The sequence below is a fragment of the Dendrobates tinctorius genome, unplaced genomic scaffold, assembly GCF_039654945.1.
Source record: "Dendrobates tinctorius isolate UK_male_01 unplaced genomic scaffold, ASM3965494v1 ptg000049l, whole genome shotgun sequence".
Taxonomy (NCBI): Eukaryota; Metazoa; Chordata; class Amphibia; order Anura; family Dendrobatidae; genus Dendrobates; species Dendrobates tinctorius.
In genome coordinates, this window is record NW_027361717.1 from 8,254,330 (window position 1) to 8,272,120 (window position 17,791).

General features: G+C 40.6%; 1 protein-coding gene across 1 annotated transcript; it reads right to left on the minus strand.

The window, feature by feature from the left end:
- Positions 1-1,163: 1,163 nt before the first annotated feature.
- On the minus strand, positions 1,164-17,758 carry LOC141091213 (C-C motif chemokine 2-like). The gene is made up of 3 exons (XM_073576639.1): positions 17,533-17,758; positions 4,576-4,690; positions 1,164-3,147 (listed from the first exon to the last, which is right to left on the minus strand). The coding sequence occupies exons 1-3, from the start codon at positions 17,597-17,599 to the stop codon at positions 2,856-2,858; spliced, it is 474 nt and encodes a 157-aa protein (XP_073432740.1). The 5' UTR covers positions 17,600-17,758; the 3' UTR covers positions 1,164-2,855.
- Between the last annotated feature and the right edge of the window lie 33 nt (positions 17,759-17,791).

Consider the following 17,791-nt stretch of genomic DNA (forward strand, 5'->3'; position numbering starts at 1 on the left):
AGCACCCCGAGTAACCCCGAGACCCTTAACCCCTACACAGGGATTTGGAATTGTAGCAAGGCCCAGGGGGTGGCTGTCTAGTGGAGCAGTAGACCAGAGCAGGACGGCCGCCAAGGGGTTAAAACTAAAACCCGCAATCGAGGTTAGGAGGCAGGAGTCGGAGGCCGGAGGGCAGCAGAGGTACGAAATCAGCAGGCAGATGGAGAGTCAAAAGTCCAGGCCAGGGTCAGTAAAACCAGGAGGGCAGCAAGGTACAGAATCAACAGGCAGCAGAAGGGTCAGAAATCCAAGCAAAGGTCAGCGTCAAAAATTCGGAAGAGAGGCAGAGGTACAAAAACAGCAGGCAATAGAATGGTCAGAAATCTAGGCTGAGGTCAGAGTTAACTATAGCAAATTACACAGTAGCACTTAGAGGAACCAAAAATATATCCGGCGGCTTGCAAGACCAGTCCCAAGGTATTTGAGGGATCAGGTCATCCCTCACAGGTTCCCGGACTGATGATGTAATTAGGAGCGCCCCCAGGACCAGGCCAGATGGAGATGCAGTAATCCTTACATGACTTACAGAGGAGCCTGCGCCCACCAGATGCCTGCGCAGGAGCCTCTTCTCTGTCACCATCCTCACCCAGGGGCGAACCACGGCGCCTCCCAGTGGCCGAGGCAGGAACAGCCGTCCCCGAGTCCGACGGCGATGTGACGGTCCGGCGCCTCCTAGTGGCCGAGACCGGAACAGCAAGCCCCGAGTCCAACGGCGACGTGATGGTCCAGCGCCTCCTAGTGGCCGAGACCGGAACAGCAGGCCCCGAGTCTGGCGGCGACGTATCAGTCCGGCGCCTCCTAGTGGCCGGAGCCGGACCAGCAGGCCCTGAGTCTGACAGCGGCGTGACACTTGAATTCAGTTACTGGACTAATCTGGGGGACTGTTACCCAGTCTTATTCTACGTGAGGTTCTACCTTATTGCAATTCAGTAATTGGGATACATACGTAACTACAAACTGTAAAATGTCATCTGGCAGCATCAATATCAACCCAACCTTGACCTGATTTTGATATAAAGTCTAAAATTACATTGCAAGAAAAAAATAATTTATTACATAAAGGAAACAATTTATTATACAGGATATACATGAATTTTACAACAGGAAATTTGAGAGTCCTTCATATCAACAAATCAAAGATATTATCAATATGACTTGTTAATAAAACTTTTCTGGCTGGCAGAAAGAGGTAGATGATAAAACACTGGAAAGGTATGCCACATTCATCACATCTAAGTGGAGCTTTTATCACTGCTGGAAATTATATTCTAAAATATTCAAGAAATTAATATATTATAAATAGATATTGATAAAATTGATGGTGCTCAGCAGCACACTCTGTTGGTTATAAGTGGTACTGCAACCCAAAGTTGCAGTGTTTATTAATTTTAGCGACCCATTTTGATTATAGAAGCATTTGCAGAATTTTTTTCCCACTCCGCTATAAATATGTATGTAATGAATGTATCCAAAAGAGGTGCACAACACTCCCTTTCTATAATCAATATTGTAACTTTAGCCAAACACATTTATATTAATAGCAAATAAAAACAGTGAAGATACAGTCAGAAAAAGACAGCATAAAGTTACCTGTGCATATAAGTAAAATGTAGAACAGTAATTATACGGTCATATTAAACATGGGTGTAGGTCAATATTATACAGTAATGTACAGAGGTACGTAAATACACACACAAATGTACAGAAACGTGCGTTGGGGCACCAACACATGCATGCAGGGGTTCGTATTTTACCTTTCTTATACCAATGCAGCCAATTGATATATTTAACTTTACCATGTAATTTCTATGCCAGTATATATTTTGCTTCTCTACACAGGCCACTCTTCATTTCTGATATTATTACTGTCCCTTGTATAATATTGCTTTGTTTCTGTCTGTATCTCCCGTGTTTCTATTTGCTTTTTAATGCAAATGTGTTTGAAAAAGTGATAATACAAATACAGTGCTACAGATATTTAGTACTGTGGAGATCGAAAAGAAAAATTAAAATTATAAAAAAAAGTTTAAAAAAATTAAAAAGAAAACATATAAATTGGAATCCCATGCCACTTCCTACAAAAATTAAACATTTTTAAAATAAATCCTTTTGGCATCACCAACTGTGCAAAATTCCAAGCTAAGAAAATTGTAATCATTAGTTCACCTACAAAAAATTATTTAGCCAGAATGGTGTGTTTTTTTTTTTTGCTGTCACACCTCAAAGGTCTGTTGATGGAGAAATAAAAGATACGGGTCTCAGACTACGGACAACACAAACAATTTTTTTCACAAAGTTTTGAGGTTTTTTTCACCATTTAAAATATAATATAAAAAACTGTAATTTTTGTGTCACTGTAATCATAGTTCCTTGTAAGATCATGTGATTTTCACATTAGTTTCACCTTTTAATGAATGTTGTAAAAATAAATCCCTAAATACAATGATGGAATTGTGTGCTTGTAGAGTGGAGAGTGAGAGGTTATGAAATATATGGGTACATAGACAATCAAAAATTGTTCAATTTCTCTACAGTGCCACCACAGGTAGTATGAAGCATTACACTTTTCTCATAGACATCAATGTACTGTCCATGCTACCTGTGAGTCCTCCAAGCTGTGGACACAGTAAATTCTTTCTACCATTAATTGAAAATCTGCTGCTTCTCAAGAAAACTAATAGCATCCATCTCCTAATATATATGTGAATGTACCCCAATTATTTTCAATGCATTAATCAGCTTAGAATGAAGGCACTGTATTCTTGGTTTCCATTATTGATAGTTTATTTTCAGTAATATTTGGGAATTTTCTTTTCTCAGGGCTTCCCAGCAAGTTTCCTGGGGGCTAGAATATTTCTTATAGACATCACCGATGATGGTTTTTTTGTTGGCTGAGGCCTCTTCTTCTTCTTCTGCTTTCTTTGGGTTTTCTTCCCTGTAGGTTTTTTAGATTTGGTCGCAGTCTTCTTTACTTTCTTTTTCTTTCTGTTCTTTGCTCCCGTTTTAGGTGATTGGCTTTGAGTTTGCTTGTCCAGTGCAATAATAGCTTCTTTAACCCAAGTCTCATTGGGATCAGCACATATCTCTGTACCATTTTTAGTAGAAAACCTTAAAAGAAAAGACATTTGTATAAACAGTAGGATTAGTATTAGATGGTGGATGACCAAGCATAAGTAATTACTAGTCGACTTTTCATTGCCAGCTTTTTTTACTGGATGTAAAGGAAATCTCATGATACAGGATATGCAATATTTCAAATGCAATATTTCAAATTAAAAGAATTTCCTAGAACCCTTTCCTTTATTTTATGTGCCAATCTACCCCAATCCTGACTGGCAAGTGCAGAAATTATGGTACGTACTTGCCAAATCTTCTGAATCATTCCTCAGGCTTTTAGAAAAAGGGAAGACACATGAACACACTATGGAAAGCCTCAGATGTTAAAGTGAATAACCAGATTTTTAAACTGAATGGTCTATCCTTAGAGTCGCCCATCAATGTTATATTATTAAACTTCAGTGTCCATACTGACCACCTACTGTTCTGGCACAGATCTCGAACATGGACTTCTCCAGGAAATCCTCGTTGCAAATACACAGTAGTCCCATCAGCCAACGCCTCTGGCCGAAGGTAAACTTTTTACCACCGGTCACAGCTGCTGACTTACGTTGTCATTTGACAGCTTGGGAACGGGGGATAATGATCTTAGTGTGGCAAAAAATTGGATGTCCAGGCCCCCCATTCATGCGAATGGGGTCCGGGTTTGGATACTGTTCTGGTACTTGAACCAAACTCTTTTTAACTGCTCGGTCAAACCCACTGGACCCGAAAATCCAGGAGTTCGTTCATCACTCTTTATTGTATCATCTTATTCATCTTTCTGTGATCTATATGCCTGCATTGACCACTTAGGAGGGTTTATCCTGCTGACAGATTCCCATTAATCCCGTGGTGCACAACCCGCGGATCGTGGCCCGCCATTACATTTTTTGCAGCTCCCAACTTTCTGCATATTATAGTTTCAATTTCAAAGTGTAGCACACTATTAACAAGCAGGGATGAGCAAGTACCAATAGAGCACATTGCATCAATATCTGGTTCCCCTATGCTTCAAGAAACTGAGGTTCTATGACCCTTGTTTAGCAGTTCAAAAAGACATATAGCTATGCTGGTAGCTCTCACTATTCTATTTTAAGAGAATTGTGAAATGCAGCCAGATACTACAAAACCCATAGCTTTCAATAGGAAGAATAACATTTGTGTAGGGTTTCTTCCTCTGTGGAGTACTGATTGGGGGAAAATATTACCTTCATTCTGCAGATATGTGGGATTCCTTGTAGTGGAACTAGCATATCTTAGACATTTGTGGCATATACATTTGATGTGCCATAACCTTTCAAATGTTAACACCTCGTTAAGTTTTACTGCTGTCCCCGGAAGTCATTCAAAATGACACTGTTGCCCCTGGAATAAAAAAAGGTTGTGTACCACTATTTTATCCCATATTGGCCTGAGCATTGTACCCAAGATACTTACAGAACTGCATCAATAGGGATGGTTTCTATTTTGTAACTTTTTAAGATTTTAATATCAACTTTTCTTGTTTGCACTTCTGAGCAATTATGCACATCTTCAGAATTGATTTCCAATCCTAAAAAGAAAATGATATGAAAGTTTAGGAAAGGAATATTATCAAGCATAATAATTATAGGTAAATATTAAGAATATACTGTTCTGTTTGTGTCCTTAAAAATTAACAATATATGTGGACATTATTGGCTTAGTATCTGGGATTTTCACCATTTTTCACTTCTGAATGCTCAATCTTTAAATTGCAATCCACTCTGAACTGGTGGGATAAGAGAAGCTGCTGTGATCTCTCCCATACACAGTACAGCACAATGGAGGTCATTATACAGCAGGGCTTAACTGTGTGGATGTGATTCAGTTTTGGGGTGAGGTAAAAGACTTGCTTGAAAGTTCTCCACTCTGTTGATATTTCTCCCTCTGCTTGTTTCCACTCCCTGCTCCTCATTTTTCCACACCTCTCTTATTTTCATAGAGTATAATAGGCTGTGTCAAATGACACCTGCAGTCCACATTGGCATGGGAGACGATGAACTGTCTGCTGACAGGCTTATATTGAACTTACAGAACCAGGGACTAGGGGAAATTATATATATATATAAATATATATATATATATATATATATATATATATATATATATATACAATGGGTAAAGAATTGGCTACAAGGCAGGAAACAAAGAGTTGTCATAAATAGTATGAATAGTAATTCAAGTCTCCAGGTCCAGATGAATTACACCCCAGAGTACTGAAGGAGATAGCAGAAGAAATTTTTGAACCCCTCTCCATAATCTTTGAAAATTCTTGGAGAACAGGAGAAGTGCCAGAAGACTGGAGAAGAGCAAATGTTGTTCCTATCTTCAAAAAGGGGAAGAAGGTGGACCCAGGCAACTATAGGCCGGTGAGTCTGACTTCTATACCAGGAAAGATCTTTGAACAAATTATTAAACAACATGTATGTCAATACCTGGATAAGAATGAAGTGATTAAACAGAGTCAGCATGGGTTTCTAACTAATAAGTCATGTCAGACTAACTTAATTTCCTTCTATGACGGTATCACTGATTGGGTGGATCAAGGAAATGCTGTAGATATAGTATATCTTGACTTCAGCAAAGCATTTGACAAAGTCTCTCATACAATCCTTATTGAAAAAATGACTAAGTATGGAATGGACAAGGCAACTGTTAGGTGGATTCATAACTGGCTTAGTGATCGGACCCAAAGAGTGGTCGTAAATGGCTGCACATCCAGTTGGAAGAATGTCTCAAGTGGGGTACCACAGGGCTCTGTCCTGGGCCCTGTATTGTTCAACATCTTTATCAACGATTTAGATGAAGGAATTGAGGGTAAACTGATTAAATTTGCTGATGACACAAAGCTAGGAGGGATAGCTAATACTAGAGAAGAGAGAGAGAGGATTCAAAAAGATTTAAATAAACTGGAGAAGTGGGCAGCAACTAACAGAATGGTTTTTAACAGGGAGAAATGCAAAGTACTACATCTGGGCAATAAAAATGAAAAAAGCATATATAGAATGGGAGGAATAGGGCTAAGTGACAGCACATGTGAAAAAGACTTGGGCATACTAATAGATCACAGACTGAATATGAGTCAACAGTGTGATGCAGCAGCAAAAAAGGCAAATGCAATTCTAGGATGTATTAACAGAAGCATACAGTCTAGATCACGTGAAGTCATTATTTCCCTCTACTCCTCTTTGGTCAGACCTCATCTAGAATATTGTGTCCAGTTTTGGGCACCACATTTTAAAAAAGACATCAACAAACTGGAGCAAGTTCAGAAAAGAGCGACCAGAATGGTGACCGGTCTGCAAACCCAGTCTTATGAGGAAAGGTTGCAGGATTTGGGAATGTTTAGTTTGCAAAAGAGAAGACTGAGAGGAGACTTAATAGCTGTCTACAAATATCTAAAGGGCTGTCACATTGTAGAAGGATCAACTTTATTCTCATTTGCACAAGGAAAGACTAGAAGCAATGGGATGAAACTGAATGGGAAGAGACACAGATTAGATATTAGAAAAAACTTTTTGACAGTTAGAGTGATCAATGAGTGGAACAGGCTGCCACGAGAAGTGGTGAGTTCTCCTTCAATGGAAGTCTTCAAACAGAGGCTGGACAGACATCTGACTGGGATGATTTAGCGAATCCTGCTTTGAGCAGGGGGTTGGACCAGATGGCCCAGGAGGTCCCTTCCAACTCTACGATTCTATGATTCTATGATTCTAGTACATTCTCTAACTGTAGTATAGTCAGAAGTGGGGACCACAGGGATGGGTGCTAGGATTGATTATTTTTAATCTCTTTATTAATTACATTCTAGATGGGATTGGGATGAAAGTGTCAGTCTTTGTTGATGTAACCAAACTATGTAGGATATTATAAATTGACCTTGAAGGTATAATATTGCAAAAAGTTCTGGATAAGATGACTGAATGGGCAAACACTTGGCAAAAGAGGTTTAATGTTGATATATTTAGGGTAATGCACCTAGGACAGAGTAATCCTATTGCTGCATATACATTAAATGGGAGTATAATTGGGACTGCAGAACAGGAGAAAGACTTGGGTATTCTGGTTTCAAGTCAGCTGAGCAGCAGCACTCAATGTCAAGCAGCAGCGGCAAAAGCAAACAAGATTTTAGGGTGTATAAAAAGAGAGATAAAATTGCATGTTCCCAATGTATTGTTACCCCTCTATAAATCACCTGTGAAGCCATATCCAGAATATGGGATCCAGATTTGGGCAAACGGCGGGCAACTAGATTATTGCAAGGGATGGAAGGCCTCTCATATGATGAGAGGTTGGAAAAGTTGGTCTTGTTTAGCTGGTTAAAAGACATCTCAGAGGAGATCTTATTTATCTAATATAAATAAATACATGTGTGGTCAATACAAAGGACTGACACATGATTTATTGCTTACTATGCTAAGGACTAGGGGGGCACTCATTATGGTAGAAGAAAAGCGATTCCGGCAGCTAAATAGGAAAGGGTTCTTTACAGTTAGAGCAGTCAGACTGTGGAAATCTCTACCACAATAGGTAGTAATGGCAAACACTATAACAGCTTTTACAAACCAGTTGGACGATTTCCTCAATACACATAATATTTCAGGTTATAATGTAGTTGATTTAGTGACAAAATATATAATTGGTGGAGAAAGATTAAATTTGCTGGATCTAATTCTTTTTTCAACCTATGTAACTTTGTACCTGGGGAAGTTTCTTACTGTATATTTGTCTGCACTACTGAATTTGCAAAGTTTTGTGAAAGTATAGTTTTCTTTTAGAAGTATTGCACTGGTAGTCAAATGATTAAAATAGAAGTTCTGTACGTACACCCCAGTACACATCCAAAGCAAATGAGTCAATCCTATAAATGTTGTACATGCAATTTATGATCCAAAAAATAATGGAAGGTGGATATAGCTTTTAAAGGGTTTCTCACATTAACACTATAGACGATAAATATGGGGCTGCCTGCTTGCACCTCTACTTATTTCAAGAATGAAAGGTCCAAAGTCCCTTGTGTGTATGACAAAGTAGTGAGTATGGGCGACAGTGAATACAGTGGTAATCTCAGTACTAATCCATTTACACACGACATTTTGGACACCCCTGACTTGGGATTATTGCGGTCGGATTTCCTGCGATCATACATTAATCACTTATCCAGTTGGATGAGACAAACACATTAACTTGGGGATATCAATAGTAAATTATAGCAGAAAGAGATTTTCCTCTTGCAATTTCCTTTGCAGACTTCATTTCGGCACTCTCTTTGTCACAAGTTCACACGTTGTGTAGACTCACCAGTCATGTGCTTAACTCACAGGTTGTTCTCAACCACAAGTGACAATTTCCATGTCTAAGAGTAGAGCGTGGCGACAATCACAATCGTATGACAACAGCATTAGTTTCTGTACAGCTTTTTGAATGTAATGGGGCTGAGCTGAGCTGACAGCTAGTCCTGAAGCCCACTTATATGTCATTTTATAGTTCAGGTGGGCTGTATGTGTTCCATGCTTAACAGCCGGAAGAATACAGGGATGACAATGCTGCCAGCCCACACAGGAGTGACTAGACTGAATGTATTATGCTTCTTCTTTACTGTGTTCCACTTTGCGGCCAGTAACTTCTGGCTCATTTTTCGCTCTCTAATTTACATAACCCAAAAGTGGCATAAAGACCTGCAGAGGCAAAGATGTAGCAGGCACAACCAAGACCCCGCTGCGTAAAGTGGCCCAAATTACCTTTTATTTCATAAGACCATATCAGTGTTATAAAAGGTACATGGAACCCTATTACACATTTTGCATAGGGCCCAGTAGCTTGAGGTTATGCTCCGAAGACTCATCTCCTATAAAACTGTAAATTATTTAGTCCCTTTCCAAAGTGGTCAAATTTCCGTATTTTCTTTTTTGACTTTTCTTCCCAGAGCTATCTGATTACAGTATTTATCGATCGGGTGAACTATTATTACATTTTGATAGATTGGACTTTTCTGGACACGGTTGTACCAAATATATGTATTTCTTAATTTCTTTTTATCTTTATTTTTAATAGGAGAAAAGGGAGATGATTTAAACTTTTATATTTTTTTAATCTTTTTTAGTTCATATTTTTTTTAAACTATTTTATTCTTTTCACTGTATTTATTAGTCCCCTTACAGGACTTGAACCTGCCATTGTCTGAGGCTTGCTTTCAAAGGAACTCCCACAGAGGTCTTCAACAGAACCCCATCTATCATAGCAACACAGTGGAGCCCCAAGATCATATCATGGGTGCACCGATGGGCGCTTAGAATTGTGAGTCTACATGCCGCCACACTGTTAATGCTGCTGTCATAGATTGACAGAGGAATTTCACAGATTAACAGTCATGGGTTACAAGCTGCACCACCCACGGCTGTTAGAGGTAGGTCATAGCTGAAACATGCAGCCATAACCTGCTGAACATGAGGCGATCTCACCCGCTACTGACTTGCACTGTACATGTAATGCAGATGGTAATGAGTTAATAAATTGCTGCTTACACTTTACATAAAGATTGGAACTAGTTTAAACTGTTGAAATAGTTTAAAGGGGTTGTCACTGTCTGATTGGCTGGGGTTTCTTTCGATGTGTCCACTGTCGGTCGTAACAAAGTGGCAATTGAACTTGGAAGGCAAGTTTCCTGTAAGTAGGTTGAAAATAACTCTTCCAGTTAACCATCTCACAACGGACATTAACCCTTTAACTTGTGTGATTTCAGCTACCCCACCTGGTCTTATGATGAGAGATATAGCTTGTTTAACTGTCTGTTCGTTTTTATCATTCCATTCTTTGCATGCTGTGTTTAAATGGATAGTGCTTAATCTTGCCTAGCTGTAGCTGACCAGTTAAAGCATAAAATCTTTGAAAAGTTGCAAAATTTGATGAACTGGGTCTTAGGTATATTGATGACTTAAGTGTGACAAGATGGAGAGTGTCTGGCCTAAATTATGTAGGGGATGGATGACACAGCATTTCCTCCTAATTATACCAAATTGAGCAGGCCCAGAATCATAAACTGTTGTCTGAAGTAATGACTCTTCTTGTAGGACGAATATTTACCTCTAATATATTATCTCCTACAGTTTACCTTCTGTTATCTTTGCAAAACAGTAAGGGCCCCATCACACATACCGATCTAGCTAGCAAGATCGCTGCTGAGTCACAAGTTTAGTGATGCAACAGCGATCTCACCAGCGAGATCGCTGTGTGTGACACCTATCAGCGACCGACCCCCTGCCGGTATCGCTGATCGCTCTTGAGAAGCCCTGGACATTTCTTTGATCACTGGTCTCCCGCTGGCCAGCACGCATCGCTGCGTGTGACAGGCGGGAGACCAGCGATCAGCTGGTAACTAAGGTAAACGCAGGGTTTCTAAGCACAGGGCAGTGCTTAGAAACCTGATGTGTACCTTAGCTACCAGCTCCCTGATGCAGGGAGCTGATAACTAAGGTACACATCGGGTTTCTAAGTGATGCACGTCCCTTAGAAACCCGATGTGTACCTTAGTTAAGTACCCAGCGACGCCGCGTGCTCGGCGTCGCTGGTGCTGATCGCTGGTGAAGCTGCCTGTTTGACAGCTCACCAGCGATCATGTAGCGACTCACCAGCGATCCTGACACGTTGATATCGTTGTCGGGATCGCTGGTGAGTCGCTATGTGTGACGGGGCCCTAAGACATGGTAACTGAACAATGATGTGTGCTGATATGATGATTACTTACATTGGTTATGCCAGACAGTTTCTTTGCATTTCAAGAGTGGGAAAAACTATGCAAATAGATTACATAAGTGAACAATGCAGGTTGGCTTCATTCACATCTCTCTGACCTCTGGATGCGGGTTGAAGGCCAGTTGAGAGACTTTTTCTTCTGGTCGGTGTTACTTTTCGGGATTTAAGGTTAGGGTACTATGGACCAGGCTGGAAGGACACAGGACTGCTTCATTGACCATCAATGAAACCCCAGAGATGTCTTAAAGAATACAGGTTGGGACAATCGGTAATTTTCACCATTTTGGGTATTTGCTGTGACTGTTAAATTTGCTATTGTGTGTTGTGGTTCAATAATTTATTGCCACACTGTTTTACCCTCACCTTGTGTTGCCTGAGTAGTGTAGGAGAGAGCGCAGACGTTCAGTTGTATGAGCCCTGGTCCATGCCCTCTTTCTAAGGACAGCCAGGTCAATGGATGAGAGCACCCACTGACCCCCATGTCTCCATTATGGTTTCTCTCCATTCGGGTCAGTTGCAGAGGGCATGTGGAGTGAGTAAGATCTATGCTAACTGGCATAGCTCATGACATGTGTTCTCTATTCATTTGCATCTGAATGCTGTGTGTCTTCCAGGTTACAGAGGGGTCATTTCTTTTGTGACCGCACTGGGTGATGGAACTGTTGCAAGCTTAAAAGGAAGGAAGGAGTATTTACGCTTTACTAGAGAGTTGTCCATATGGTAACACAAAGCTGGGGAAAGTTTAGAGCCCACAGTGATGTCTCACTGGCAGAGAGACAGAGCCACATGGAAGGGCAAGGAGAGGCTTACCATTAGAGCTCATTCAGATGCCAGTTTTTCTTAGCTTACATTTGTTCCATGTGGTAGTTCACATGCCTGATTTTTTTCCTAGTTCAGAGTGTCCCACACAGAAGCATGGAGAATTGTCTGATATTGATCGGAGTGTTGGATCAAACTCACCAAAGCAAGTCTATTGATTTGTGAATAAAATTTGACAACACTCAGATGCCATCTGTTTGCTGTCCATATTTTATGGACTGTTTGATAGTAGAAGCTTGAGAAAATGCCATCAGTTGTTTTTTTCATCTGGGAAACTGATAAAAGTCTAATCAAACTCTGATATTAAAAGCTGACACACTGTCCAAAGTCTGATGGCACGCCAATCAAAAATACGATGAAAGTCGGACCTTAGGGAGACAGGATTGTCTGGTTACCAGGACAGTGGTGTGTATCCACCACCTTAAGAAGCTGATAAGTGAAAGGCTAGGCGAGAAGAGTAGCAGCCCAGAAGTGACCATACCGTGAGTGAAGAGTAAGCTTCTGTAGTGATGAGGGTCTGAAATGCAAGTGCGTGTACAAAGACCTTCTAAAGAATGAGAGTGAGACAGAGGATGCAGAGCAGCGACAAACAGATCTAGAAGACAACAGTCGCTAGAGTCTATGCAATTCCTGTTGTGGTGAAGTGACCAGAAGAGGCCAATGTGTGGCGCCCCTGAGGGTTCAGTAGCGACAGAGGTACTGCACCTCCTCCTGAGGTGTGGTACCTCACCATTCAGGTAAGGTGGAGACACCTGAACACACTCCAACACCTGCATCCCACACAACACAGTAGTGTAACAAAGCACCCTTTGGTGGCTCCCTGCTTGGAACACGAAGCGTGCTGGGAGGCGGGTGGAGTTTAGTTAGCATCAAAAGAGCGGGAAGAGTTTAGGGTTTAGTCAGTCTGACAGAGTCAGAGGAGGAGTGAAGATCCCCTGAGTGGGATGGATGAAGGAAGTGCTGCAGCTGACCTCAGTTACCTTAATCCGCTGGCACAGGAAAGGAACATTGATAGAAAGCCTGACTCTCTCCATAAGAAAGAGGGATTAGTACCGAACGTGAGGAGAGGAGGACTAAGGATTAGGGTTAGAGCAGAACCCTTCCCAAGTTCACAGGGCAAGGCGGGGGTCCGGTCCCCAAGGTTATATGGATACTAATGGTCCTGCAGCAGACACCGGAGGAATAGAAGTTGTCACCACTTTATTCCCACACAAGACTTGGGGGCACAACAGCAACGTGAGTGAGCCGGGACTTGGTAGCAAGGAGTCCCCGAAGCAGGCTACAGCTGTCTGCCGTACAAGTAGAGTTCATAGGAACATCTGACAGGAGGAACTCCAGTGTAACTCAGTACTGTGAGTACTTCACAATAGGCGCAAAAGGGAGACGTTTAAAAAAGGCACATATGTTGGCGGATTGTTGGAAAGGAGTACTTCATCTTGCCTGGAAGTTGGCTGAGCCCCTGACCCAGAGGACACGGCACGGATGCGGGCACCTGTACCTGCAACAGATTGTGAGTAAAGCTTTGAAACTACATGCCCTGGTGTCCTCCACTTATTCCTGCGTCAACACACCCAGCACTGCTACATCCTTGTGCCTAGCACTGCACCATCCACGTCTTTCCCCTATCTCTTCATCTACACAGCCCTGGGACTACAGCCCTGCCTGTGTAGGGCTACACCATCATTGCTGCACCACACCATCTGTCCCAGAGGATCTGTCTGCAGCGTCGGCTTAACATCTTCATTGCCGAATACCACAGGTGGCGTCACGAAACATTCATTAATAAACTTTATTCCATCACTCAACATTCCCCTTTTACAATGGATGCCCAGGACCACGGACCGGGTCACAGCTACTGTGACAACTCCCATTGAAATCAACGGGCCCGGTACCGAGTACCCCACGGCCCTGGGTGAGGGTGATCCAAATGTGGAAGACATCTCTACAAAGAAAGTGTAAATTAGTTGTTGCTGGAACATTTTAATGAAACTGTGCCTCATGTAATGAACCACAGTAAAGTTAACATTGTTTAATAAGAATGTCCATGCATGGCCATGCTTTTGTGTCATCTCAAGCAGGGTCTCTTATCAAGGTCTGTTACTGGTTTAACCCGATATTGGCTCCATTCTGCTTTTTCGGGGGCTGCATGCTCAGATTCTGACTGTATTGAGACAAGCATGAAGACAACACAAGCATGAAGCCAATTCAAAAGCTAATCAAAGCTACAAGTGTTTCAGGACAGTGCTTTTTGCCATATAGAGATCACCAGTAGTTATAGCAACTGGATCATCGATAGGACATCAAAGCTGTATAATATCAATATGTCATTAATCTTGTGCTTTGATTAAACTCTCGATTGATTTAGCAAGTCAGTGAATCCTTCCTCACTTCCTTTTTTCTGGTATCCACAAACCATCTGCTGTTTGTTAAGCTTTGCTTGACTAAGAAACTAATTGCAGTAAATAAGGAACGAATGAGAGTATCTATGATAGGCTCACTGAAGCATCTGGTTAAGTCATGTCATAATATAGAAAGTGAATCAGTTTCTTGTGACAAAGCACACTGGGATTTCAATGTACGCCATGTGACATCGGTGTCGCTAGTTTTCAAATATTTTCTTCTCCCTTGACAACAGTCTTCCTGATGTCCAGACATAGGATGTGTCAGATGAATGAAGTAGAATAGGGTGAGGTAAACTGCTATTCATAGATTTTGCTTTACTTTAATTTACTTTAAGGTCATGTGCATGTATTAGAACATATTTTATTAGGGCAATAAAGAGGAGGAGGATGCAACCCCCACAATGCTTCCCTCTCAAAGTTTTCACCGTTACCGCGACTCATTCATTTGGTGGTAAGCAATATATAGGGCTGAGCTGTAACACTTTATGGACTATAAAACACGGTATTGGTAGCTGCTCTCAAAGCCACATGTGATGAGAAAATTGAACTTTGAATTTACCATCTCCCAGCAAATTTGATTCATATAGAATCGATTTATGGGGATTCAGTTTACGGCAAGTTATAGGAACTCCAAAGCCTCTGATTGCCTGGATAGGATTTTGGTCTCCCAGAACTTTATCCAACCCATTCAAACTCTTTAATGCAAACAAAGCCTTAGTGATGTCAAAGTGACATGTCAGACCATAAAGAATGATAATATAATAAATGATTTAAGATTGTAATAAACTAGAGCCACAAAAACTCCACTTTCTGGGAAATACTTGATAGAAAGCACACGGACAGCCAAAGCTAAGGGTAGATGCAATAACAGATACTCATAAAAAAGATGACATGAACAGATCACTAAGTTAATGTACGAAGAGTGACCCTCTACTTTATCCTTAAGAAATGAAGCAATTCCCCTGTAAATAGAGGACCACAAAACCATAACCTAACAGACCCTTCTTGCGCACTTCATACATCAGTTATCGTAAGTACAGATGCATTTATCCGGTGACAATAGAAACTGTGGAGCAAAATGCTGCTACACTATTCATATGATTGGATGGCCACTTGATGAATGTTGCATGAAATTATTGTAGCTATATCTTTATTGTATGGTTTTTATAGATTACAGATTACCCATTAGCTGGATTTTAGGTAACGTTTTCCCATTAATGGTGGCAGCAGACAGACATTTTATTTATATTTCAAAGTATTTATTGAATTATTATGCAATGAAAAGTAAAAAAGCAAATTAAATGAGGACATAAGACCACAAGACTCCTTCTAAGCACCTGCAATAGTAATTCTGGCAGCAAGGAACATATAAGATTACTTTCTGTGTTTGTTTTAGGATATCAGGTTCAGTTCTGTTCAGTAACACCACCCAGAGAGATCAGGTAAGGGAGACATGGGTGACTGTCTGCAAATGGTAATAAAAACGAATCCAAAAGCCCTGTACCCTATGACAGGGCCACCATATATGTAATAGCGAACCCTCAACCCCACAATCCCAAAAACAAAAGAAGGGAGGAACCTGGGAAAATCTGTGCCAACTTCAACCAGGGTCACTATGATAATTGCGCTCAAAAATGGATTTTGCGTTTAGGTCTCATTACTTTTGTCGATTGAGCCCAAAAAATAATGGATTTGTTGAAGCTAAAAACGACAGCCTTAAGTTAATGATTTTAAAGAATTTAAAGGATGTTGTGATCTGAATGTCTGATCTGGAATGATATTGGAAGAATGAAGTCCTCTGACCCCTATTCTGCAAGCCAATGTGGCTATTATAATTTATCCAGAAAAACACTAAATACAGAGTTGTAAATCCAAAGGACTAGGCAGTCATATTGATATGAGATAGTGGAAAATGTATTTGCAATCCAAACATGAGGGTGCGAGTGTTTAATGTTTTGGTCATTAATTCTGACCTTCATCAGGTACACGGATGGCTTATGCAGACAGAAGTGGATCAAGCTGTGGTAAAGTGCCACGGGAGAAGTGCTGTATATCTGCAGCGGTCAGAGAGGTAATGATACTGTAGTAATAATATTAGCACTCTCACTACTGCGTGTATCCCGCTCTCTTACCATAGCGCTACATGAGCCATCTGTGATTCCAGATGAAGGTCAGAGATAATGACCAAAACATTGTACACTCACACGCTCACTTTTGGATTGAAAATACTTTTTCTAATATCTTTTATCTATGTGAGTGCCTTGCTCTTTACATTTAGAGTATGCAAAGGCCGGGCCTCTTCAGGCATACTATCCTATCTGGAATGCTGTGGTCTAAACTAAATAGAGAATTGGGCAATTGGGCAAACATGTGGATTGTTTATTAGAGATGAGCCAGCACTAAAGTGCTCAGATGCCCGTTACCCAAATCAAGAAATTTCTAATGCTCGGATGCTCGCTTTAAGTAACAAGGACGTGAGTCAATATGAAATTTGAGCATTTTTCTAGCAAACCCTACAAGGATCTCTGGGGAGCAGTGAAAATGTTGACGTGGATAGGAAAAGTGCTGAATAGAAGGAGAACAGGATGGAGAAGACCGCTAGATACATATCTGACTCCCAAATCACTGTCGAGAACAATGGTGTTACACTTTTACTCTACTTTAAGGACTGACAATAAAACTTTCAAAATCGACAAGAAATTTGAATTTACAGGAGAAAAAATGATAAGAGACCTTTTCTCCTGTATAATGACTTGTATATAAGGAAAAACTTAAAAAGGATTTAAAAATAATAATTTAAGTAAGCCAAAATTGAACTTTTTATATAAAAAAAAGGAAATTTCAGTGTAATTTATGAAGGAAGAAAGAAGTGCCAAAAATTAGGGAATCAGAGGGACTCAGACACACACTGCATTAGACAGAAAGGAGGGCCTCATACACATTATATTTAAATTGTAATCTAGTGGTACGTCTAGACTCATAAAGGCTATGCACTAAGTGCAAATCCTGTGAAAAATTACAAGCAGGGTCATCCGTACACCGCTGAAGGCACAAACTGGAGTGCCTTGTAAAAAAAATTAAGAAAGTGTAGCATAGGAGCAGCCAGTCTTGGCTAATTATATATTGAATGACACTTTAAACTTATTATATAGAAAAATTTAAAGCATTTAAATAAAATGTAATGCCCACCGCATAAATGATCAGTATTTAGAATTGTATCAGTATAATTCTATCACGCTGGACGGGTCGGTACCATCTGGATATATCAAAACAGGAAAGAGAAACATAACTTCAGATATGGGAACAGCCTTGTGACTTTTCACATGTAAATTAATTCTGATCACCAATGCAACGTCAGCATTAATAATCATAATTTTGTTTGTATCTTCAAAGCACTCACCATGACTTTGTGTCGAAGCCAGAAATACTCCAATGAAAACAAGAAGAGGAATAAAATGTAACTTCATCTTTCAGCCCGATGGCACAGGCAAGAATGGATGGGGGTCCTGAGTCGAAATAGTGAAAAATCTGATGGGCTCTGACATTTACTTATAGGGCGGTAGAAGGAAGTGGTATTTTCCAGATTTAGGTATGATAAGTTCTTCCTCCCATATGAAGCCCCTCAAAAATGGAAATTTCTTGTTAGCAGTGGACAAGCA